This window comes from Elaeis guineensis, chromosome 2, assembly GCF_000442705.2.
Source record: "Elaeis guineensis isolate ETL-2024a chromosome 2, EG11, whole genome shotgun sequence".
Lineage (NCBI taxonomy): Eukaryota > Viridiplantae > Streptophyta > Magnoliopsida > Arecales > Arecaceae > Elaeis > Elaeis guineensis.
The window spans coordinates 74,298,725-74,324,850 of NC_025994.2; the positions used below are offsets into that span (position 1 = coordinate 74,298,725).

At 38.4% G+C, this 26,126-nt stretch overlaps 2 protein-coding genes across 12 annotated transcripts; one reads left to right on the forward strand and one right to left on the reverse strand.

Annotated features, from left to right (window-relative positions):
* Nucleotides 1-1,762: 1,762 nt before the first annotated feature.
* Nucleotides 1,763-25,708, forward strand: LOC105033505 (TIP41-like protein). 11 transcript variants are annotated; one of them, XR_012138591.1, is made up of 10 exons: nt 1,764-2,085; nt 9,327-9,512; nt 9,667-9,757; nt 15,143-15,247; nt 15,334-15,393; nt 15,494-15,535; nt 15,834-15,968; nt 16,826-16,926; nt 21,175-24,445; nt 25,380-25,708. XR_012138591.1 is itself a non-coding variant. In XM_073251857.1 (9 exons), exons 1-9 carry the CDS (start codon nt 1,940-1,942, stop codon nt 18,694-18,696), a joined length of 804 nt encoding a protein of 267 aa, XP_073107958.1. In that variant the 5' UTR covers nt 1,763-1,939; the 3' UTR covers nt 18,697-18,893. The 11 variants fall into 11 exon arrangements, 10 of the variants coding, with proteins under 10 accessions (XP_073107958.1, XP_010906645.2, XP_073107959.1 ...); XM_073251857.1 differs by lacking the exons at nt 21,175-24,445; nt 25,380-25,708 and adding an exon at nt 18,681-18,893 and having other exon boundaries at nt 1,763-2,085; nt 15,834-15,890; XM_010908343.4 differs by lacking the exons at nt 21,175-24,445; nt 25,380-25,708 and adding an exon at nt 17,732-18,010 and having other exon boundaries at nt 1,763-2,085; nt 15,834-15,890.
* LOC105033503 (zinc finger protein 2) lies at nt 23,890-24,711 on the reverse strand. The gene is made up of 2 exons (XM_010908337.4): nt 24,695-24,711; nt 23,890-24,518 (listed from the first exon to the last, which is right to left on the reverse strand). The coding sequence occupies exon 2, from the start codon at nt 24,499-24,501 to the stop codon at nt 23,989-23,991; it is 513 nt and encodes a 170-aa protein (XP_010906639.1). The 5' UTR covers nt 24,502-24,518; nt 24,695-24,711; the 3' UTR covers nt 23,890-23,988.
* Nucleotides 25,709-26,126: the final 418 nt, after the last annotated feature.

Genomic DNA, 26,126 nt, shown 5'->3' on the forward strand with positions numbered 1-26,126 from the left:
GTTTATCTCATTGAGAGATATCTCTTTTGCTTTGTTAAATAGAAAATGCAAGAAGACAGTTAAAGAAAAGGAAAGAAAAGAATACAGGAGACTTCTAGAAATCTAAAAAATGTATTACCAGACATATGCCATCAATTCTTGGCAACTCGATGATGTTCATAGTATAATTGATTTGTTGGAATCTATTACTTTTTTTGTTAGAAAAAATATCCGATGAATTAGATTAAGCAAATCCTCTTCACTTACCTCAATTTTTGGCTTCCTTGATAAGGAATTTAAAAATTGAAAAAAAAAATCTAGCTAAGATCCAAGTAAAAAAAGAAGAAGTTTGATTGACTTTCGCTCATGCTGTTGTTTGACATCCTTAGTTAGCAAACTCAAATATTTATATAAAAGAAGTACATTACTCATATAAATATATTATTTGTACACTATATTTTAGCTTCCTCAATTAGGACCTAGAAAATAAATAAAAGTCCAACGGTCTCTTACCTTTAATTAGAAATCATAAAAAAAAAAAAAAAAAGAAGAAGAAGTCTACTACGCCCTTAAAACTTTGATATGAATGCTATGATGGACTATTAAAAGTTTGAGAAATGTTTTGTGATGTACTAGGTTGAGCTGGATTTCTTCTCTCATGTTGTTATTTGACCCCCTAATTATCTCGTGGTGGGATGGATGGGTTGAATCTCCTTGACCATCAAGTCATGACTGAACTTCCTTGATAATGACCAATATATATTAATAACTTTGAGTCCTATATTAATGATCATACTTCTCTGCTTCCAAATAGAATATCTAATGTTTCAGTCTTGATATGTTATTATCCATAGGATTTCGACCCTCTTAACTTCATCATCGTAATTCGACTCATTTAATATTTTTTATTTAAAAAAGTGCAATGCATGTATATAATGCTTGTAAAGTTCTTAAAATTTGAGAAATAAATTACCAAATATGTTTAGCAAGCATAGAGATAGGTGCTATAAATATTATTCTATTTTATAACAATATACTTTTTGAAATCTTAAAAGTAGAAATACAGAAGCAAACATATGTCTACCTATGGAAGTTGCAGGCTCCCTACCTCCACTTTCTAATGTTGCATGGGTGAAGCAAGTAACTTGTTTAAAATAATATCTATGTGAATGAAATGCTAGAAGAAGGATTCCATTGGATCTTGTGGTTAATAATCACATGTAGAAAGGAAAAATATGTGGACAAAATGTGGAATAAAAAGAGGCTGGGTCTTAGAAAGCATATAGGATGGAAAAAGTAGGATATGAGAGCACGGATGGCCATACATATACTACAGAAAGGTATATAATAGAATTTAGCATTACACAGTAGGATAGATATCATATTAAGCTTTTTTTTTTTTTAATCAACTTAGTATTTGTTGTTTTTAATAATTATCACATTATCACATCTTAGTTTCTTATATAATATCAAATTTTTTAAAATGATAAAAATATGAACTGACTTCTTTCTTTATACCATTTATTTGCATTTCAAAATTTAATTTTGAACTACTAAAATAATTAATACTTCTATTATTATTATACTTTTTTTTGTTCACTAATATTTGTTATATATTAATAGTTCAATATATCTTTATCAAGTTTATATTATATTTTAATTTTGTATTTTTAATCTAATATTGACTTATTTATTTAATGTATAATTTCGGTGATGACAGTAACACTTAACTATTTTTCTTTTTTGGAAAAAATAAAACAATAACGTGTACCTCCAGCAAATCATACAGATTCTTCCAGCCGGAACGAGGACTGCTTCAAGAAGCGGCGGCACCGCGAAGGCACTTCTTGATGCTCATATTGTAACGTAAGCCGAAAAACCTACGGAGGGTGGTTGGTAGAGAGGATCACTCTCGGGTCTTTAACGAGCCCTCGTAGATCGCTTCGTGCGGTAGCGGGTGATGGCGGTGTGGGGCGGCGCGTCGGAGAGCGATCTCAAGGCGGCGGGGGCGGAAGCGCTTCCGGATGGGCCGAGCGGCGTTCGTCTCAGAGGCTGGCACATCGAGTCCTCCAGGCGGCCCATTCTTAACTCCCTCGCCCTCCAAGAGTATGCGACTCTTTATCTCCCATCTCTTGCGGATTGCCCATCGATCCCTTTCTCTAAAATTTCTTCTTCATATCGAACAAATTCGAAATTTTACTCCAAAAACTCTTGGTTTGTATAAAGACGGTGTCGAAATTCTAGGCAAATCCTTATGTAGGAGTATTGTAGTGATCGTACGGGAAATGGCAGAGCTGAAACTTTTAGTTGTATGCACACAAAGTGATCGATAAAATGTCATGAAGTGTTCACAATTTCGCCATAAGAAGTTGTTCTTCGAGAAATTGCTAAAAATAAATAACTCTATGGATGTTTTTATTTTTTTAATAAAAGCCGAGAACTTCCATGCTCCCGTAGGCGGGGTGGAGTTGCTGGGAACAACTTGCTAGTATTCAGAAAAATACAAAAAAAAAAAGAAAGGGAAAAAAATCTGAGAGCTTATTAGAAGGGTGGATAAGGAAAATGGGCAAATAAGAACCTGGATGAGATTAGGGATCTGTCTGGATTGCGAACCAATTCATTCACTTGATATCTCCCATGGGAACGGGGAGGTGTTTAGAGGCAAGGTGGAAGGATGAACATAATCCAATGATTTTCAGGAACTGGCAGAAGTTACTTGTATACATGGATTCTGTTATATGAGAAACTCGTGATTGGGGGACAATGGGCTACATTGATTACTTCATCTATTCTCATCCTCACCTTTTGTCTTTGTAGCAATTCCTGCCTGGAATATCAGATCTAGGGATAGGATGGTTGGGTGTCAAATAGGTCTTTGATGCATAAAGAATTAGGATGATAGAGTAAAAACCAATGAAGTTACAGGGTGATGGAAATAATATTTAAGAGAGAAGATAAATGCTAGTATCGTAAGTCAAAAAAAAGAGATCATCGATAATTGATAGCTTCATTTTGATAAGGTAGACATAGGAGAGATGATCAGGGATTCAGATCCTAGTGGGACGCTCCGTGGAACACTAGGATGGGATACCATCCCATGTGTTGGGACAGGACTGTCCCACTAACATCCCAGTATCCCGATCGGAATGTCTTGGGATATTTCTGTTCCAAGTGTCGGGATGGGGGAGGATGGTGACGCATCCTGTTCCATAAAAAAATCGGACAGTCCCATCCCACGGGATTTAAAATCTTGGAGATGATTTTAGAAAGAATACTTAAAAATTATAAAAAATTATAGGAACACCCCCAACTTTAATTTAATTTTACTTACATTTTTTATTTTTAAAAAGTATCAAATTGATCCTTCTAATTATCGATATGTTTTAATAGGTCAACCGTTCACTTAGCAATAAATGGTGTTAGCTTTTTCTTTCAATGGATGAAAATGCCCCTCACTTATCATGGATGGGCTTGGAGGAGGAAGAGGATGAGAAGGAGAAGTGGATGAGGAAGAAGAGGGGAGAGGGGCCATCATGAGGAATGGGTTGGAGAAGGGGGATGAGGAAAGGGATGGGGAGGAAGGGGATGGGGAAGGATGGATTGCAAGGAGAACGGACTAAGGTGGAAGGGGCCATTATGGAGGGGGATGGCTTATCGGTGGCTTAGAGGAGTAGGAGAAGGATGAGAAAGAAGGGAGGAGGTGGAGGAAGTTGCCATGAAGGAGAAGAAACGGATGAGGAGGAAGGGAAGGGGAAGGATAGGTTGCCGATGAGAAGAGGCTGATGTGGAGGGAACGTCATAGAGGGTAGGGCTCGTGGATGGGTTTAAAGAGGAAGAGGATGCAGAGAAACATTGGATGAGAAAAAAGGAAGGAGCGAGAGGGGCCGCTGGCAAGAAATGGGTTGGAGGAGGAGGATAAGGAGGAGAAGAACATGGGGAGAATGGGGAGGAAAGGGAGGGGGAGGATAGGTTGCCAACGAAAAGGGCAGAGATAGAGGGGGCCATCGTGGAGAGGGATGGCTTATGGACAGCTTGGAGAAGGAGAATAAGGAGAAATGGACGAGGAGAAAGGGAGGAGATGGAGGAAGCCATCATGGAGGAGAAATGGATGAGGAGGAAAGAGAGGAGGGAGGAGGGAGAAAGAGGGACACTGGTGATAGAGGAAGAGGGGATCAGTCGGAGAGGAGGAAGAAGGTGGAGATGGAGGAAGCCGCCATGGAGGAGAAATGGTGAGGGATGAGAGAGAAGAGGGATAGTGGCGACGGGGAGGGGATCAATTGGAGCGGAGAGAGGAATGAGAAGTGGAGATAAGGGCATTTTCGTCATTTTATAAAATAATGATATCATGTGATGATCACGTAATATCATTCCCTTAATAGAGATAGACGGTTGGATCATATTGGAATATATCAATAACTAGAAATGCTAGTTTGACACTTTTTAAAACACAGAGAGTAAGTAAAATGAGCTAAAGTTGAGAGGGTGTTCTTGTAATTTTTTTTAAAAATCAAACCCCTTAAATTAGAAGAGATGCTTATTGAAGAATGGAAAGAATGCAAAAAAAAGTTGTATAGTATAATTAAAGAATCTAGTTGTAGATATTTAGGCCTTATTTGGATTGAAAGAATTGGAGAGAAGAGAGAAGAAAAAGGGGAGAGAAGAATACAATTCTCCTGTCTGGTTAAAAGAGAAGAGAAGAGAAACCCATTTCTCTATTTGGTTAGAAATGCGAGAGGAGAAGAAAAAAAATTAAAATTGCTCATTTGGATAGCAAATCAGGAAAGGAGAAATAGAGAGATAATTTTTCTTTATACCCCATTTTCAAGGTATGTTGTCTCAATAATGGGACATGTACTGGTGCCACTTCGTCATTGTGTTGGTACGCCCAGTTCGGGGGTCGGTTTGGCATACTAAGTGTTGGTACACCCTCCCTTACCGTATATCAGTAATTAGTACAATATGAAGCGAAATTCAGTCAGGCAAAATATAAAAAAAAAATATTTATACAATATAATAATCTCATTAATAAATAATACATAATTAAATATGATACAACAGCATGCATTTAAATTTGAAATTCAAATTTGAAACAGTAAACTTTTTACTGTACTGTGTTCAGAACACATCACCTTTTGCGGTAGTCGATCACCGCAATCTGATCACCGTCAGGGAGCTCTGATCGTCACGTCGCAGCCATACTAGTGTCTGGCCTCTGCGGATCGTCCACACGAAGCTCCCGTCTGATTGGTTCCTCACGAATGCTAGTTCGTGATTTCACCCTTTTGATGGCTGATGTTGATCGAACTCCTTCGATCGATGTATGCCGACTCCTCGGACGCTCCGGATCGTCTGCACGGTTGGTTGAGAGGCTGATGGATCTCTCTCTGAAATTTGGTAGACTCACAACACTCGTGGCACACCAATCTCACTTCCCGAACCCCTGGCTGAAACCCTAGGGATTACACTGAAAACCCTGCGCCCAATTTTCTTTCTTTTCTTTCTTTTTCTCTCGGAAGGTTTTACACCTTCACCTCACGTATAAGACTTCCTCACGCCCCACTCTCTTTCTCAGAATTTTTCTACGCACGCCCCACCTCCCTATCTCTTTTAAAACAGTTCAAAACGTGTCTTATCCGCGTGAGAGGATAAAGACAAGTGGTTACACATTTGAATTCAAATCAAATTTGAATTCAAATGAAAACCAACTCATCCCTATCCACTTGTGGCGTGAGAAGAGAAGGGCGTGGACTCTTTGTGCGTGGAAAGGTTTCACGAGAAACTCTTTCTCGTGTGAATTATGTGGCGCACAAGATGGATAAGCTTGAAGGCAAAAGAGATAAGTTATCCATTCAAATCAAACACGCTTTGAATTTGAATGGTTAACTAATCAGCTTTATCCATCCATATGGTGCACAAAAGTGGGTGTGAGAGAGCTTAGCGTGGGAGAAAATTCACGAGAAAATTTCTTCTCGCAAATTCAAATGGGCGCAAGGAAGTTGGGTGGCGCAGGGAATTTAAAACAAGGTGGTTTAATTCAAATTGAGCCAACCTAATTAAAATAGGTTAAGCACAATTAGACCAGATTAAACCCAATACAATTAGGCTTAATTAGACTCAATAAAATCCTAATCAAATCAGGAATTAACTAAGCCTAACCCCTGATCAAATCAGGGACTAAACCACCTTAGCGATTAGATCAACACTTAACCTAATCGGGTCAATCCAAACTGAATCCAATTCAATTGGACTTGATCTAAAAATAATTACTCAATCAAATTGAGTTAATTAGCGATCAAATCACTAATTAAACCTCTCATAAATATTGAGTCCAAATCCGATGGGCAATTAGGCATCAGAGACCATCGATATGAAACCCTGATCAAAGAGTTTAAATTTCAAATTCAAAATTTGAAATTCAAAATTTTGACCCCGGTACCCAAAATGTGTGGAACTCATGATCAGAGAATCCTAATTCTCAATCATAGAGTCCCAGACACATAGACTCATAATCAGCCATCAGATCAGAAAGGAACCTCTAATGTGTGTGATCCCGCAGGTTCGAACCTAAGCCGGTAGCACAGGAACCAATTCCTGTACTAATCGAAGTGACCATCTAGCAATGGTATCCGACAATCGGATAGGTTGAATAGTCGCAATCGCAACATTCAGAACCTACGTGAATATGGTTACCGTATAATTCATCCCTTTTGACCCCTGTGTTTAGGACGACTCAGGGTTAAACTGTCAACCCTGATGAGATCATCCGAATCGTGCTCAACTCAATTAGTCCTGTGACTCCTCACTAGGACTACCCTGGCCAAGGTTTTGCTAAATTAAAACACGACTGTACACAGCTCCTAAACTGGAGTGGTCAATCCCATCTTGACACACTCACCGACAAGTCAAGTACTTGACTACACCTAGCAGCCTTCCGTCACTGAATTAGAAATTCAGGTAGTCCAGTGCCTAAGTGCAGTGAGTTGCTTGCAAGTCACCGTGGCGGTCTCAGGTCGGAGGGACATTTATATCCATATCCCATCGGAGCAAATCTTGATAGCAGAAATAGCTCCGGAGTCAGTCACGTTCAGTGCAGATGTACCATTACATCTCATCTGTATGCCATACCAGTGTCTCCACACTCTTTGGTTATGAGGACAACCAACCCATATGGCACACAACGACCTATGCTCGATAAACGTTGTCGTCCTTGGTAACAACATATCATTTGGTCGCGAACAGGTTTAAGGACTAAGCGACAAATCCTCCTTTGTCGAGTCTAAATAGTCCTAAGGACTTCACCACAACACAGGAGTTCATTAGAAGATGAAACATTTGTGATGAAAAAAAATGCCAAAATAACTTTTATTTATTTATAATTCATGTATTAATACAAAAGGAGCACAACCGTCAACAGACTGACGATTGGCTTTGGGACACTATTCCCAACACAATATGCCCCATATAGCTCAATTCAGTATGGTAGGGTGTACCTTGCCCATTTTTTATCATTCTAAAAGCAAAGAGATTCGAGAGAAAAGAAAATCTCCTCTCTTCTCTTAGTTTCTATCGTATCCCAAGTTCATTTCTTTGCTTTTCTATTATCTTGAGCTTAGAATTCCTTTCCTTTCCTTTCCTTTCTCTTCTTTTCTCTCTTTTCCTTTCTTTTCTTTTATCTTCTCCCTTGTGTATCCAAACAAGGGCCTTAAGGATATGCAAGTGCCAAAGGAATTGAAAAGAGTAAATGTAGTAAGCTAGCTTACAACATTAAAGGATATTTGTTTAATTGCACAAATAATTTTGGAATCAATTTCCGATATTTTAAACTTCTTGATCCATTAACTATTTCACTAATTCAACTAATGACTAAATTTCAAAATCAGAAGGGGACATACACAAGCTCCCCATGGTTTTGAAAGAAACTTATGCTCCCAAAAGTGCTGGTATTGTGTGATGTATGCATGATGTGGTACAAGAGTGCTTTTATTATGTGATACCAAGAATGATTGTGTGATAGATGCACATGCATGTGTTAATTTATTGGGCTAAAGGGGGGGCAAAGCCTCACTAGAATTTTCACAAGAATTGGATAAATTTTATCATTTGGAGTCCACAAGCTAAAACTTTGTGTTTAACTTAGAGTCAGAGCCTTGAGATTTGTAGTTGGCACTATGCTAGTCATGTTTTCAGTCTGAGCAGGATTCATAACTGAATTTAAGAGGAAAAAGGAGAAGTCTTAGTTGATACGAAGCTCACATGTCTTGCTTCGGAAGGGAAGCATGCATGTATTTAGTGGGTAGTTTTTATTTTTCATATCAAAATCTTATATGGCTGGGAAAATGATTTGGAGGATGAGGTTTTGATGAGGATAGAAGTAGGTTTGATTCTTATGTAAACCCATGACCTGGACATCATTGTGAACCCAATAGAACAATGGGTTTCAGCTACAGAGGCAGTGGTCTTAAAGAGAGCAAATGCTTGAGTTGAGAGAATTACTACGAGTCCCTTGTGAAGAATTTCTTTAATAAAAGTATGCTCTCTCTCTCTCTCTCTTTCTCTCTCTCTCTCTGTCTGTCTGTCTATCTATCTATCTATCTTCTTTCTTTTTCTCACCCATATCACCACAATTTTCTTTTTACACCATGTTCTCAAACTTAATCTTCTTCTCTCAAATGTATTTATAGAATGATGACATGTGATCTTGCAAGGTTGATGCCCAGACTTGAGGTTAATCCTGATCAATCCACAGTACTAACTAAAACTATGGTTTGGTGTGTATTTTAGTTGTAGATGATGGATTGATGGAAGTAGCTTTTAGATGATAATATTTTGACAATTAGCTGGACTGAAATATAGAGCACAATTATACTTGTAATGTGGGAGTTATTGAGTATGTATTATTGTCATTAGACTAGAGATTAACTAGCAAATGATCTTTACCGCTTGGATTTTTCTTTTCTTTGCTATGCTTTGGGTGTTTTTTACATATGCATCAGGACCAAGAGAGAACTTTTCCTAAAGCTTGCTAATGTTCAATTCTTTTCTTGTTAGAACTCTCATAGTTTCTCTTATGAGCATATGATCCTTGAGTCCTTTGAACATGGGTATGTTTTCCATGCATCAAATCATCAATTATTTCTTATACTTTTGAAAAAAAAATCGAAGTTGGAATATCTGAAATTTAAGGAAATAAAGACTCTGTATATTTAATAATTATACAAATAACAAAACCTATCATATCATGTTCAAGCTGAAGACCCTTCCCATGTTATATGACCAAGATGTAAAAATTTGAGTTGTTTCAGATGTATGCCTGCTGCTTTAATTTTGTTCTTTTTTATTTCCTGCAGGTGGGAAGAAAAACTTGGGACATCACACTTGCCTGAGATGGTTTTTGGGGAGAGTTCTTTATATCTTTTACATGAGGATAGCGGTCTTAAGTTGCACTTCAATGCATTTGATGCTCTGAAGGGTTGGAAACGGGAACCATTGCCACCAGTTGAAGTTCCTGCAGCAGCAAAATGGAAATTTAGGAGGTCCTTAAATTTTCATGTTAATAAATACTCATCAGAAGTTTCTCTTATATGGAGAAAATCTCAGCATTTTTGACTAAATGTGCTTTGGACATAAGTTTAATGCTGGATGATAACATTTTGTTACTCTGCCATACTTTTTGTTGTTGTGTTGCAGTAAACCTTTTCAGCAAGTGATACTTGATTATGACTATACATTCACAACACCATATTGTGGCAGTGAGGCAATAGAACCAAATCCAGAAAAGGTTTGAATTTTTTTGCACTATATTCTAAAATAATTTCTATCTTTATTAATAGTATTTATGTATGTTTTTTCCTGAATTATTGCTTGTGCTCTGTAGTATTTTTATGTCATTTCTGAAAATAATTTCTATAAGTGTGCCATGCAAAATTAATGTTGCTTCAATTGTTGAATGTAAAATTGTTTCAAGTTATTTTGAATTGGTCACATGGCTTCAAGTAAAAAATAATAACATCATCTTGGGTACCAAGATTGAGAATTTTTTGCTAGGAGATTGGTGCTAGGCATTTCATTTCTTGGACAGAGAGGATTCGTATTAGATATACTTGGGATTTTTCCAGCATTGGTAGAATGAAGAAAATGATTATAATCCAATGGTTGCTAGATGGGTGGCTTGTGGGGTCAAGAGGGTAACAGCTTGAGAGGAATGTTGCTTGTCATTGAATTTGTTATATTTTATACATCCTCAGTAATTACTTGTCTTTGTTCAGAAGCACTGTGAATGTGGCAATAATTTAAAAAAGATATTGGAGAAGATTTTGCAGAGAGGAGTTAGAGGAGGATATAATCTCTTGAGGTGGAAGATCTTAGGGTCTGATGGGAAGAACCAGACTAGTTGGAGAAATGTAGCTTGCTCTCAACATTAAGTGAATTAGGAGGGTGAGATTCTTTCCTTTCCTTTTTCCTTTTTATTTAGGGGTACTGAGTCCTCTTTATGTAAATTGGGATTTTGAGGATCATATTTGTAGTGGTCTGGAGATGATATGTTTTGTTAGGATCCCCCTTTATATTGTCTGTAAAAAATGGAGGTTGTTTGGTGTTTGAGATATTTCACTTCTATTTTTAAAGTTGATCACTTTAAACCAAGGTTCCCTGTACCGGTACCGGACGGCGTGCCGTGCCTGCCGTATGGTATGGTATCGGTACCATACCATACCGACACACGGTACACCAAAGCGTACCAGTTCGGTACCGGTACACAATTTTTTTTTTCGATTTTTATTTTTATTTTTTTGGATGTTGAAGTTAATAATTGATAAATACAATCTCAAAATGGTATTATATTGCATATTATTGACATATTTGGATTCAATTTGGAGTTAGTAGCGGTACAAAGACTCTTGATCCAAAATTTCAAACATATATTTATTTACATTATATTTCAAGTATGTCATCTTAAAACTAAAGAAAAAATATATAAAATATGCATTAAAATGTATCTAAATATTTAAGTACAAAGCGCAATAACTGATATACGAACCTCAAGATGTACTCTGCATTTAATTTCTTGTCGAGTGTCTGTGATGCTCGTAGATGTCTGGATCATTAATATAGTATGGAGGGACATCAGTCCAACCCTCTAGTCAAGCTGTACCGTACTCTCGAAATTCATCCATAAGATATCCTCTCTGGATTGTAAGACATCTCAGACCTCTCACCATAACTCTGGCTCTGAGAAGTATCCTCGGAATGATGGTACGGCTGTGGAGGAGTCCATCCAAATATGTCAGTAGCAAAATCTGATCCGTAAGATGCTCTAGACTGCATAGGATAGTAACCATTAGAAGACGATGCCTCGGATGCACCATATGCATATGGATCATAAGGTGGCTGCGGATAATAGGATCCATAATGCGAGGATGATGCAGATACATCCATGGATCTTACTCCACGTGCAAAATCGTCCGCAGCTGCATTATATGCTGGACGACCTCTAGGAGCCCGTCGTCTATATGAAATCGGCTCCCCACGGTCTCTACCAACTCATCCACCATGATCCCTATCCTGTGTGACATGTGTAAACTGAGACTCATCGGTGAATCGAATACCACCCTGTGGTTGTGTCTCATAAACGGTGGTCTCCTGTCCTCCAGTTCCTCCCTGATCATCAGATCCAAAGATCTATCACATATAATTAAATCATACCAAAATCATAAGATTTGGCATGATTTTCTCCTATTTTTATTTTACCTCATTTTTATTCTATTTCTAACAACAAAATAAAAATAAAAATATTTACTAACAAAATAACAGATTATCTTATTTCCGGCCAAAGATCAGCCTCTTCTCAAATCACTCTAATTTCACGGAATTTTGCCTTCTTTTTCTAATTTTTGGATGTCTCAACGAAACTGTTGAGACCAAGATTGTTCTCTGAGAACTCTCAAAGAACACCGAAGGCCTGGTGCTTATTAAAGCACCAGGCCTTCCCCCTCCCATGTGAAGTGGGCCACGCCCATTTCTCTCCCTCCTCCCCCCACCACATGAAAAGGCCCCCATCTTCCCCCCTCCCCATGTGAAATGGTCTTCCGGGTGGTACGGTTCGGTTCATCCCGAACCGGCGACGAACCGAGCTATACTGCTCGGTTCCGAGCAGTATGGGCCCGAACCGGTGGTTCGGTGCGGTTCGGGGTCGTTTTCCGAAAAACAGACCCGAACCGGATCGGTAAGGGATCGGTTTGGCTCGGTACGCCCCGTACCAGGCGGTTCGGCCTGGTACAGCAAACCCTGCTTTAAACTTTTGCAGTTTGTGTCCAAGAGAAATTATCAATACTTCTGCTCTTTGAATGATTGCTAGAGGTTGATTACCCTAAGTTCTTTGCCTTTGTGTTTAAGAGATCCCTTCTATTCGAGTGGTTGACCTTTTCAGCCTGTACACTTATTCTCCTCCCTTCAAGCAGTATACTTAAGGAAGCTGGAGTTGGAACTCTTGTAAATCTCCATGGGTTGATTTATTTGTCATGACTCACCAATACAACAGCTAATTTAGATCAGTTGCTACATTTAGATGATGATGCAAATTGAATTGTTGGTAAATAGTGAAAATGTTTAAATTTGATCCACATTCATTAGGTCTATCCATATCCTTGACAACAGTTTTGGATTCTAATCTCTCATAACATAATGTGGTTTGGGTACTTCATGGTATAAAAGAAAAACACCACATTGTACTTACTTTAAGAAAAGAACCTATTCCCCTTCATCACTATATTTGAGTGCCTTATTTCTTCTTATGCGGCATCTGCTAGGTGACATGAGAAGCATCCTCCAATAAGGACATGGCAATGTTGCTGCCCAATAGCCAGTGAACTGACAATGCTTGAACCATGATCCGTAAAATAAAACTGAACTGGATATAGGTGAGATTTGCATGCCTCTTCTTTGTGCTAGAAGCACAATAAAATCTTTAGATTCTCTAAAGTTATTGGAGGTTAAGCATGTCACTTTCCATATTTGTTCTACACATCGATATGTGCTTGATAGTGCCCGAGTTTTTTTTTTTAGTTTTTTTTTTTTCATTTTATAGAAGGTGCCAGCACTATTCAGGGAGCAACATGGCCTTGCTTAGGGACAGTCTTAAGTGGATTTATCTAAATTAGTTTTGACAGAGAAGAGCAATGCGAAACATGATCGAGGAATGCCATGTCAGATTTGTGGAGTTAGGGAAGGTAGGATCTTCTTTATTTGGTATGAAAGAACTGGAAATATCTGTTTAGAAAATGCTACTTTGTAGGATGAAGAACCATCAAATGGTTCTAGGTATCCTCTCCAAACAAAAAGGGTTCTAGGTCTTTTTGAAGGGTTTTGTGCCTTTGTTCTTGTTATTTTCTAAAAGAGATGACAAATTTGATGTGACGGTGCATCTAGTAGAAATCCAATCATATAATACATTCTTGCAAAGAGATCAATGTAAGAATAAGCAAGGGTCCATTTGCAAGGTAATAAGAAGACTGATGGGCTGCTAAGTTTTATAGAAACACACCTGTATGTGTCTCTATTTCAGTGCATGACAGACGATGTAAGAGAACATGAGAGTGGAAAGAAGAGAGAAGAGGGGAAGAAGGGGGAATAAGCAATAAATGGGAAGGCAGGATGCTTGGCCTGAGATACCAGATAACCCTCTTTTCTTAAGTTGGTTAGGATTGATGGCCAGATGACTAAGGTTGGTTTTTGGACTGGCTACTGAAGGATTGCTTTGACCCACTAACTAGCAAATTATAATACCTTCCAACATGGATCATAGAAATTACATTGTCCATACCAAATTGAACTGGTCCCAAGTCAGGACGATTTGGCAATGTTGGTCGGTTCGCCCCCCCACCCCACTGGTGTTGTGGGTGGGTTGTCCCAATCGTGCCCTAGCCCACTTCTCTTTCTCTCTCTCTCTCTCTCACCCATCTCTGGCAGCGATCGTCACCTTTGACCCCTTCGACCCTCATTCTCTCTCTTTCTCTTTCTCTATCTCTCTCCCTCCCTCCCTCTCTTCATCCGTCCTCGATTGCCCACCCCCCTCTATAGCAGCGATCATTGCCTTCGTTTCCCATCAACCCCCCCCCCCCCTTGCTCTCTCGCTCCCTCCTCCATTTCCCTTTCTCCATGGGCCCTCTTGTTCCTCTTCTCCCCATTTCCTCTCCCTCTCCCTATCTTGGTATGTGTTGGATCGATATGGTACCTATGGCTGGTTAATACCATATCGTATTCATGGCCGGTGTATGGTCTGGCGAACCTTGCCTTCCAATATAGTAGACTTTTGTTGTTTTGCTAGTATTGCTCTTAGTGAGAATGTAGAGTTGTTGCCCTTCTCTTATAGCTATTGGCAGAATATATCCTTAACAGAGGTTTGAGAATTTGGAGTACACTTTATTTGAGTTAAATCTTACCCTAAAAGTGCTTGACCTAAATTTGAAGGTTAAAACTTTTTTTATTAAACACCCTAAATCTTTTCATTGTATGGCCCTAAATGTTTTAGCAACCTATAACTGGTAGTCTGGTATTTTATGGCAAGGTCATTTGTTTCTTACATGTAGGCATGTTGCCCGTTAATAATATTGCTAAATAAAGTGACAAAGTTTTGAGAACTCAAAGTATGTGAGTGGCTTGATTTGTTCAGAACATGTGATACAGCTCATGTAGGATCTTGTTTGAGAGTTACAACTTACAACAATTAAGTGTCAAGGAATACTGCCATGACAAGAACATGTGTATATCAAGCAACTCACAATTGTCAAAACTTTGATACTTTTAAACAACAGTATTTTCCATGGATAGATCTCGATTTACTCCTAAATACTATTTATTGTAGAAAAGGATGAAATGCTTGGTGCTCGCTTGTAGTTATATCTAATGATTTTTCAGGATGCTGCCTCTCAAACAGCCATGACTTTTTAGTTCCAACCCTCAATCTTTTTCTTGTATCATAACAGTGGATACACTAGATGTTGCTCCACAAATGGTACAGAAGAGATTCATCGCTCCAAAGAGTGCAAATATTGTTTGATGAAACAATAATCATCTCATATGCTTAAAGCAACTTGACTCATTTAGTTTTAGTACATATATGTGACTGAACCACATTGGTGCTATTTTACATGAATATCCTGGAACAAAGGCAATTTCAGAAGATGGGTGCTGTAGCCTGTGCTGGGAGGACTGTGATGAACGAATTGATCTGGCTGCACTGTCCTCAAAAGAACCAATTCTCTTCTATGATGAGGTTGCTAACTTCAATATAGAAAAAGTTGCATGTGCTTTTTCTTTCGTGTTGATTTGGTCCTATTTTTAACAAGTATATAGTTATAGGTCGTTCTATATGAAGATGAGTTGGCTGACAATGGAGTATCACTCTTAACTGTCAAAGTGGTAAACTCTGTGCTTATGAATCATTAGATTACAGTTGCTTTTATGTTGTTAAAAACTTTAGAGTTTACGGTTGATTTCACCTTGTGTCTTAATCTTGTAGAGGGTGATGCCAAGTTGCTGGTTTCTTCTACTTCGGTTCTGGGTAAGTGCATCTAGCTTGCTTCACTATGTACAGGCCCATACAATAAATTTTTCTATCAAATATCTGCGAAGTTCTGTCATGTAGACTATGAAATGTGGCGTAGTGAGGAGAAATTTCATTGTAACAAGAAATAATATTACAAAATTATACTTGTATAAATATTAAATTATCATGATGATCTAATGTATTCCATTTTTATGTTAATTTTGTCTGTAGTTTTTCTTATGGTAGAGACATGATATTGCAAGAATTTTCACTTAGTTGCTCTTTCTATCCACTGAGCATGTTCTTATTTCAGCTCAGAGTTGATGGAGTACTAATGAGATTGAGGGATACTCGAGTTTATTGTGCATTTGTAAGTGACCATAAAGCCATACCTGTCATTCTTCGTGAGAGCTGCTGGAGAGAAGCAACAATCCAGAGTTTGTCAGCTGTATGTAGATGCACTTTTGATGAACCGTCACATACAATCATACATATTTTCTCAATTTAACAAGTGGTTGAGCTGGTATTCATGAATATTCAAAACAATGACTGTTACTTTTCTGTACATTTTCTGTTGCTGCACATGTGATTACACTTTATTGACTAGATTATCTTGTATTCTCTAGTTTCATCATGTCATGAAACCTCCTATTTGCTCACTAGGTCATATGTTTGATCACTGCATTATGTGGCTCAATTTTAAGTTTTTAATTCATGCCAAAGATTTAAATACTGCTGGTTTGGTACAGCATCACTAGTAGCATGGCATTGCAACAGAATGGTACCAGTATGGGCATGGGACATCAGTTCTCTCTTGAACCGATCTATACTGACCGTACTGGTCCATACTGCTTGCATAGTGACAGTCCATATCAACCACACAAGTTGCTTTTTATTCTTGTTGATACCTATTGTCTCGGCTCGTCTGGATTGTACCAGTACAAGGAGACTCTTTGGTCTAGGGGTTGGTCATAGGGTCCTACATTGGGTTGTGAAGGGTAGCCTGACTTAGGCTGGATAGATATACCAGGAACATGGGAAGAAGGCTCTTGATTTGCTAGACTAGGATAACCCTGATTGGGTTGAGAAAAAGAATTGATCGGGGGTTCTAGGACAGAACTGGTACTGGTATTTAAACCCATTTATTCATGCTGTTTATGTTTTTTTGTTTCAATGGCATAATTCTGTTGCATGCCTTTCTCTGTCTTTGGATTTCTTCTCCGCTTTTCTTTACCCTTATCAATTTTAAATTGTAAATTATGTTTACATGATTAATTGTTTTGACTTGTCTTCTGAATTACGCAGAAAGGTTTTCCTTCTGATTCCGCATCATATGGAGATCCAAATCTTATCAGTCAGAGGCTCCCTGTCATTGCACATAAGACTCAAAGGCTGAAAGTTTCCAGGTATTCTGAATTCCTTCTATGGCCAGTCAAGCCTTACATATACCACAAACTAATTGAGTTGTAGATCACACATCAAGCAGATCATATCATTTAGGAGTTTAATGTTCTGATTATGGACTAGTGGTGACAACTGAACCACTAGTCTAGCTTTTTGAGATCTAAATTTCTTAGTCTAGCTTGTGATGCTTTTTGGATCGAAGTTTATGGATGGTCTGTCATTGATCTTTTGCTCGTTGGATGAAAGTCCTGGCATGCCCCCTTTAGTTTGTCAAGTCTGTCCTTGTGACACTCCAACCCTCTTTTGCTCATGGACCTTTATTAGGAGCCTCAGGGTGTGCCATTGAATATTGTACCAAGCTTGGCAGGAGCAATTTTTGCAATATTTTTCTACCATCGCAGTTGTTTTCCCTCCTTTCTCCAATAAGTCATGCCCTGTTTATACCACATGATGACATATTTTTGGTTATGAGCCTAAGTTTATAGTGCCTCCACCATGCTTGCCTTTTTAAGATAGATTTTATATTTTGGAGCTCTCATCATATGAAACCTGAAAACCCCATGCTGACTTGTTTACCATGTTTGCATTTACAAATGGTAATGTTGATACTGCTCCTTGACATGTTTTGGGGGAAGTGATATCCTTATGATCGATATTTTTGGTCTTTTCATCATGCTTTCTCTTTTCTATATTTCCAACTCTGGCATGAATATTTTTATTCCCTTCTTGGATAGCATTTTCCCCTTTTTTTCCATGAATAGTCAAATGATGGCCACTACACTATCATTTCGCTTATGTTTTGGGCAGGTCTATCACAGAAGGAAGTTGATGAGACCATTCATAGATTTTGATGGCTTTTCTGCATATACTACTTATATCTATACTTCCGCAACATCTGAGTGTTCTCTGCATCACTGTTCCTAATTTCTGTCGCAGATGAATGATTGAATGAAAATTTCATTATCTAGTATTTGTATCTGCATTGACTGCATATGCATGCTATAACTTGCTAAAACTAGTCAACTCTTCATGATGTAAATATCTCCTCTTTTTTTTTTTTAACCTTTTACAACCTTAATACATTCATGTTTGGGTGTCACTATGTGCTCTTGTTTGTTATATCTTATTCATCACAAATCTTACTTGTGTTGACTTTGTAAATGTCCTGCTACAACAGTGCATTCCTAATTCTGCAAATCCTATCTGTAAACAGCATGCTCTTTGTTTTCAGAGCTTGTTATGACAGTTTTCTAACACAACAAATATTGGAAAGGATGATACTAGTTATGCTTATTTAAGTCAAGAAGCACTTCCAAGTCCAATATCACTTAGAGTAGGACCTTGGCTTCACTATTTTCTCTTCTTAGGGTTCCCTATTATGTTGGGACACTTGCTTCCCATCTGTGTTAGCATTGCTGGAAATATTTCTCTTGCTAAATTGGCTAACCTACGGACAACACTTACTCTTATAAAGCTTCCTTTCGAGCTTTTGCTGAACAATCATTAGTATCTTATTAACACTACTGTCTTGTTGAGTTTGGTTTGTTTTAACCATATATCAGCATGAATTTTAGTATTTTTTGTCTCTATGGTCTGTATGCATACATCCATCCATGCATACATTCATACGTATGTGTCTGTATTCCTTCCCTTGCTTCAGACTGCTCAATAAGATTGTCTTTCATTTTCTCTAATACAACCGCTAGCATTATTACCCTCACTGTCTTGTCTTCCTTGCCATGGCTCTTATTTCAAGCCTATTGATATGCTGATTGGAGGGGCAATTTCACATTATGGTGCTCAACGTTCAAATTTCCTTGGGTATTTTTGTAATTAAGGAGGCCAAGAAGTAAGTTGTAATTTATTCCTGTGGACTGAGATAGATTATTTCATGGAATACAATGAATTATCTGTATATTCATAAATGATATAGTAGTTTATATTCTAACACTACCATCTTGGCCTTAAACTTGCATTGGATCATAATTAGTTTGGAGATGAGGCAGAATCATGTGAGAAGAATTTTTCAGGCTGCAATATATAAATTGGACTTACACTAATACCCTAGTAAAAGAATGACGTCAAAGTGGTGCTCAGTATGTGTGCTTGGCATGGTCATGAGACACAAACTTAATGGTAATGAAAAACTTTTTGGATGCCACCACATGTTGAGTGAGGTGTAGACACAGCTTTGTTCCCATTTAAACCAGGAGAAGCTGAAGTGAAATCTCAAAGGAAGTGTCATCCATGGGCTTTGTATTGTTCTTTAATTTGTGTTCAAGCATTATTGCACATTATGACCAAGATGCTAAAATGCACTAGTAGTATGCGAGTGGATGGGCATTGCATGATGCTTGGGCAACATGCAGGCACTTAGGTGGGCACTTGGAAGAGGAAGATGAGGAGGGGAGGTAGAGAAAGAGGTGGCAAGGAGAAGGTGGAGGAGACAACATGGACAGTAAGAGGAGATGATGAGGGGGGAGCAAAAGGAGATTGAGAAAAACGGAAAGGAAGGAGGTATAATACGAGAGAGGGGGTAAAGGGAGGAAGTGGGGTATGACATAATGCCTAACTTGCATTTTCCTATTGATATGCATATCTTTTCTCGGTTCATATATTTCTTGTCTCACAATTGCAGCCACCTAGGTACTTAGACAACTAGTTTGCATTCTAGTTGTAAATCTGGACCACCTGTGCCTATGCAAGGTGATATTGGGGCTGCATATGTGTATTGGATCACAGACTATTTTTCAAAATGGTGCCGATGACTTTTATCCACACTATAGTTCTTGTTCACATATTAGTTTGTTGCCTCGTCAGTGGATGATGGTTGGTATGTGCATTCCTTCTAATACTTTCTCATCTCCATAGACATGGATGAACACATTGATCAAGCTTGAAATTGGCTGGATGACAATGAAAGTAAATAACTCAAGAACCTGATTCAAGTTCACCTCATATATTTACCTTAGAATCTCTTGAAATCAAGTTTCATCGTCTCGATATTAGGATCTGTATAGGTACCATCCTGGTGCAATGTTCAGTGTATGCCTGGTGTGGGGAGTCAATTTAGTGTACCCACACTTGGTATGCCCTCCATGCCATTATTAGTTTGATATCGATATGGTATGGTATGGTTTGTACCAAGGTTCCCAACTTGGAACCGGATCCTATGCCGGCCGCCCAATGATATAAGTCGGTACGCCCTCATACCGGATCGTACTGGGCCTAAACTGTGACACGAAAATGAGGAGAACCGGAGAGGAAGGAAGAGAGAGGGGGGAGGGAGGAAGAGGGAGGCTAATAGAGACATCAGCTGTGGCCAGCAGAGGGCCATCGAGGTCTCCGTAGTCCGCGAGATAGATTAGAGAGAGAGGGGGGAGGGAAAGTCAGCAAATCCATTGCTGGCTTCACTATGAATCGTATTTTTTTAAAAAAATACGATGAACAGGGGATCCTCCCTTGTTTTGAACTTGCGGCAGCCATGGATGGATTTCCACCATCCAGCGGCTATGGCGGTCATCCATTGGTCCTTCAGCAGCCTCCTCACCACCTTCCTCTCCTCTCCCTCTCCCCTCTATCTCTCTCTATAATATCTCACGGAGGACCGTGGAGCTCCAGAGGCCTCGACGGGCCACTATTAGTCTTTCCATCTCCTTTCCTCTCCTCCTTTCTCTCTTTCTTTCTTTCCTTCTTCCTCACTTTATTTTTTCCGGCGTTCCGAATCAAACATCCGAACTGCACCAGTTGGCCGTCGGTACGGTTTGACACACTCACATACATATCAGTACTGAATGGTATGATGTATCATACTTGAAATGATATCTATTAGAACTATTTTATTAGGTTCACATCTCAATTTGGAGTTGGAAAAGATTATTGTTCTGGGTTTTCTGCATGACAGTAACTCAAGGACCAGATTGTTTGGCTGATATATACATATACATACATACATACATATACATACATACATATATATACATACATATACATACATACATATATATATATACATATATTATATACACATATATACATATACACATATATACATATATATATATATACAGATATATACATATATATACACACACACACACACACACACACATATATATATATATATATATATATATATATGTATATATATATATTGTATAACGAGTAGTAGACATATTCGATCGTTTAATAAATGCTTCAATCTCCTCTTTAAACTATCTGAGTTGGTCATATTTTTATCATTGAAACAGAAATTTCAACATCAAACACCCCCATGATTGATTTTCATTCTTCAGTGATTGAAGATGAAAGAATTTTGCCAACCAAGTCTGATACGTATCAAATACTTGGATGTTTATGAAGCTCTTTGGTAGCCACTTTTAGGGAGCTGAACTCTTCCAACATTTAATGAGTTGGAACTCTTTCATCAAGGGCTTTGATTCTCTAATTTGATATTCGTTGAGTAGGTGTTTTCATGGAGATTTGCTAAGGATGTAGGTATTGAAACAACTATATAAAATATTATTTTGCTAATATCCTTAAGTTAATTGGTAAGTTTTGGGTGAGAAACATGTATATTGAAAGATCTTAATAAACAATATCTTTAACATTTCTTGTTGAATACTTTAACTTTAAACAGATAATATTTAAAGGTATAAATTTATAAAGTAGTTAAATTTATATGTTATCCTGCATAGCCCTGAATCTCTCTTTTCCCCATCATGCCTAGACAAACTCTCAGATATATGTCCGAATCCGAATCTCATATTCATGTTCATGCAACACTGGCAGGCAATCACTGGAAAATTTATCCCTCTCTAGTCTCTACTAACATTGAGTTGGTGCCCTCTCTTTCCAACGTATGCATCCCAGGGGTTATGAGGGCTTTGCCTGCCTCTATGCACCTGAACCTCAGGCCACCAATTTGTGAGCTCTTTATATCATCTTAATACAGCATGCCCAATCCCATCCTTTTGCCCAACTTCATCTTGTTGGCTTGACCAATATGAGCTTTGTATGCTTCTGTTACCCTGGGGGACCAAAAACCAGGAAAGCAAATTTGGTATGTTTGTAAGATAGCCTGGATGCAGATCTATTTCGCACCATACAGGATTTGGATTCTAGGAAACTCATTTAAACTTGGGTTTGGACATGTAAGATCAGACATGTTGCCAGCACTAGTGGTGGAAGTGCTCAAAGATGTCTGATTTACCATTTGCAAAATTCTTGATCCATATACTATCTCAAGAAAAAAAATCCTGATCCATATAAATTGACATTTCACACAATTAAAAAAGATGATGTTTGGGGTATTTTTGTGTGAATATTATTTTATATGATATAAAAGTAAGTTCCTATCCAGAGTAATTAGTATGTCCCATGCAGGTAGTTAAAGGCAATGTACATGAAATAATGATCTTTGTTGATGACATTTTGAAGAGACTGGTTATAGTTCCTTTCCTAAGCATGCCTTTCCCTCTGAGTTAATGTTGCTTTTCTTATTAAATGAAGAATATTTAGTTGGCTCTTGGAAAAAGGTGAACTGCTAAACAAATAGATGCTAAACAGTCTGCAACTCTGTGGCTGTAGTATACTTTCACTATTCTACAAATGGAAACATATGCAATTGCCTTATTTGAATGCTCTGGATATTTTGATAAATAATGGGTTAGTAAATTTTGATTAGCATGGCAATTAAGGTGTCTTATCGAAGGAATATTCTAGAAAAACACTTGTTTAGTGACTGTAGGACTTCCGAGCTAGGCTCACATTGCAATGGTGGATTCTCCTAGATAGTCAGCCAACTTTTAAGATCAGTAAACTCTTACTCCTCAAGAGTTTTGCTGCAGTTATCTTGATTCTTTACGTTGACTTGAGTGCAGACTGAAGGTTACAATTTTTCTTGGACTGGAATTGGTGAGTGCGAATATTCTACTTTTATTTTGGAGCATTTTATTTTGATTAGAAAGATCTGTCCTAGAAGTAGACAACTGTCTACTGTTAGTGTCTAAGAAAATAAGGTATTCACTGGAAAGAAGAACGGACAAATCGAGCCAGCCAAGGAAAGGTGAACATTTGCATGTTGTTCAACTTAGCCACTAGCAGGCATTAGTTTTACACATTTGGTTGCCTTTGCAATAAATTAGACTGAGAAATATACCAAAAATAGCCAGCTGCTATATTGGTCGAACTGATTATATGAAAAACCCATTTGCACCATCGCCATGTGAAACATGACTCCTCTCTAAAGATACATTATCATAATAGTGTTGATCAAAATGACAACTGACAATAGAGGGATCTCCATTTCTCTTCACTGGTTAACCAGGACAAACATTGTCCAGTTATTGTGCTGCTATGCAATTTAGCATCTGTTCTTCCAATCATGGAGATTACAATTGCTGATTATGGACCATATTCAGATCACGAGTTGTTCAGAAACATAACCACACAGCTTATTAGCAACATGATGACTGCTAATGTATTATAATTATTCCTTTGCTGCCTGTTTAAATATGTGGATATTTGAGCAAATCATACGAAATCAATGAATCTTTTAGACTGTTGTTACTTCTGTCAATTTTGGCAATCCATTAGTTGTCCCTTCAATTTATCGTCTATCACTCATCTGTTTTGTGTTAAGGAAATTAGAGTAAATATAATTTTCATAATTTAACCTCCCCCTGCATGATCACTATAGCAATTATTATATTTATATAACTATGACATAACCTTTCAATCAAAGCAAACTGGAGAAAGTGCATTGCGGTTAAAAGTGAACTACAAAATGATGGATACATTTTCTCAAAACCATTTTCCATTAGTGTCTGAGAAAAAGCCTAATGGTCGTGTAGTCAGCTATGCTAGATTTTTCTGCATGAATCCTCTAAAGCTCTACTTATTTTTTGTTGTGTTCGTGACAACTAATCTTGGTGTTTAGAAGCAATTAAGCATTCAATGGCAGATTGAAGCTTAATGTAGCTAGTTTCTTCAACTGATTTATTCAAAAATATGAGCTGAACAGTTGATAGGCAGCATGCAATTGTACCGAATTCATAGATAGATCAAAGCCGGAGACTCAAATCAAGCTTTTTTAGCTCCGATGGTTGCTTGGGTGGCTGCAGATTTATTTGATAGCTTCCAGCCCGCCGCAAATTTGTTGCTTCCTCCAGTGCATAGGGTGGCCAACTCATGCTGACATTGTCAAACCTGGCCACTGTTGAGTGAGGCTGGACTCGCCAGGAGTGTAGGATAGCAGTGTTGAGGGGCAAATCCATCATCATTCGTTGGGAGTGACGGAACCTTCTAGCAGCACCTCTCTCTCTTTTGTGAGCATTCTGATGACCCCCTAATGCTTGTGAGCTGAAAAACTTCCTCATGCAGAAGTTGCATGAAAACACCTTGAGAGGAGCATGTTTAGACTGGGAATCTGAGTTTGTGGCTGCTGAAGAGACGCTCCTACCCAGAGTCAGGTTCAACCATGTTCCGGAGTTGTCACCAACTTCCTCGTCGTTGTTGCTGGTATGTGGCTTTGATCTAGGGTTTGCTGATTGTGCTCTTACTTTTTCCTGTTCCATTTGGAAACTTGCAGTCTCTGTGAAGGAAAAAGCACTGAAGCTGTCTCAGAAAAGAGTAATTAGAAGAGAAGGGCTAGAATTCATTGGGGTTTTGTGCGATGTTGCTGATCTCATTTAATAAGAACATGGTAGGAGTTGGAATAAATGTCAAGGGAGAAGAGGAACGGGATGGAAAGGAAATGTCAGTGGATACCTGTGGCTGTTTATCTCTTTTCTATGTGGCCCACATTGTGGTGCTTGTCATTCCAGGCGCGGTGCTCCTCTCATCTTCATTCTTGCCCATATCAATCTTTAGATTCCTACTATCTTTTTCCTCATCGGGTCAATCCACTTTACATGGTTCTCTTCTTTGAACCATAATACAGGGTTGACGATGGAGCAATGATTCCATCAAGCTTCACGTCGTTGGCCTTTCTTCTATGTTGAGAAAGCTATTTTACCAACCGCTGTCACTATATCTAGAAGTCTTCATCACGAGAAGTGGGTGGAAGTTTGTTACATGAAATGGTGTTCTCCACCAATCAATGTGCGAGAAAATAGAAAAAAATCTTTAAAGTAATGTAAGAGTGTATTGTTTCTCTGCCGCTGTCCTGGGCACATATACTAAGATCATCCGACCATAAGTTCACTTCTTATGACCATCCATTTGAATTTTTTTTCCCCTTTTTATTTTTTTTGCCTTCCCTTGGGGACCATCTGATGCTTAGGAATGCATATGCTTGTTTCACTTATCCTGTTATTTCTCTGATATATGTGCAGTTGGATCAATTAGTAATATAGGAGTTACGGTGGGGCATCTGGAGCACTTCAAACTATGGTTGCCTACTTTTGTATTGAAGTTAACAAAACTCTGATAAATGATTTGTGTGGCCCTGTAGGTGTCCCGAGAAAAGCCCATTTCACCGTGCTGCATGATAGGCTCGTGCACAGACATCAAACTGAGTGGAGATGCCATGACGTTATTAATGTTATTTTTTCATGTTAGGTCCCCGCCTGAGTACTGATAATGTTGATAAAGGTTTCCTTGCAGTGGATGCTGCTTTAACTTTTTTTTTTTTTTTGGGTGTGTGTGTGTGTGTGTAGTATCTAACATCTTCTTGTGGATTGATGTTTGAGTAGTGCTTTAAGAACCACTTGCACTGTGCTGGTAGAATCTTGTTCCCACATAAATATGACAGAAGATAATGAGGAGCTCAGTTTCCCAGTACTTGTCTCTTTTATGCTGAACGACGTAAACCCATAGCTTCATAGAGAATATTCTTACAGTAATGGGATCGAAAGGGAGACTTTGATTGAGATTGGAGAGGTCTCCAGCTTCCCCACCAGATAATATCTACCTTATTTGCAAACAGCATCAAGTAGCATGTCATTTTTTTAAGATATCGGATCATCCAAGTTGTGAGTGCATTGTGGTCCTATGGCGACCTGGTTGCCATTGTCCCACCATGCATATCATCCATCCGATCTTGACATTGGAAGATTAAACATTGAGCTACACGCCTTGTCGGTTTCCACTGTGTCTCACTACTTGTTCCCAATCTCTAATTTAGAATTTTGTTTCAGAATAAAGTGTCATTTAGGGGATGCGCTGTTACCCTGTGCCTTCTCCATTTCAAGCTGTAAAT

Bases quoted from the DNA above. Each gene is read 5' to 3' on its own strand.
- LOC105033505 (XM_010908338.4), top strand. From the start codon at position 1,940: ATGGCGGTGTGGGGCGGCGCGTCGGAGAGCGATCTCAAGGCGGCGGGG. The intron at 2,086-9,326 runs GTATGCGACTCT...TATTTCCTGCAG, and splicing joins AACTCCCTCGCCCTCCAAGA to GTGGGAAGAAAAACTTGGGA. The intron at 15,248-15,333 runs GTTGCTAACTTC...ATATAGTTATAG, and splicing joins CAATTCTCTTCTATGATGAG to GTCGTTCTATATGAAGATGA.
- LOC105033503 (XM_010908337.4), bottom strand. From the start codon at position 24,501: ATGGAACAGGAAAAAGTAAGAGCACAATCAGCAAACCCTAGATCAAAG.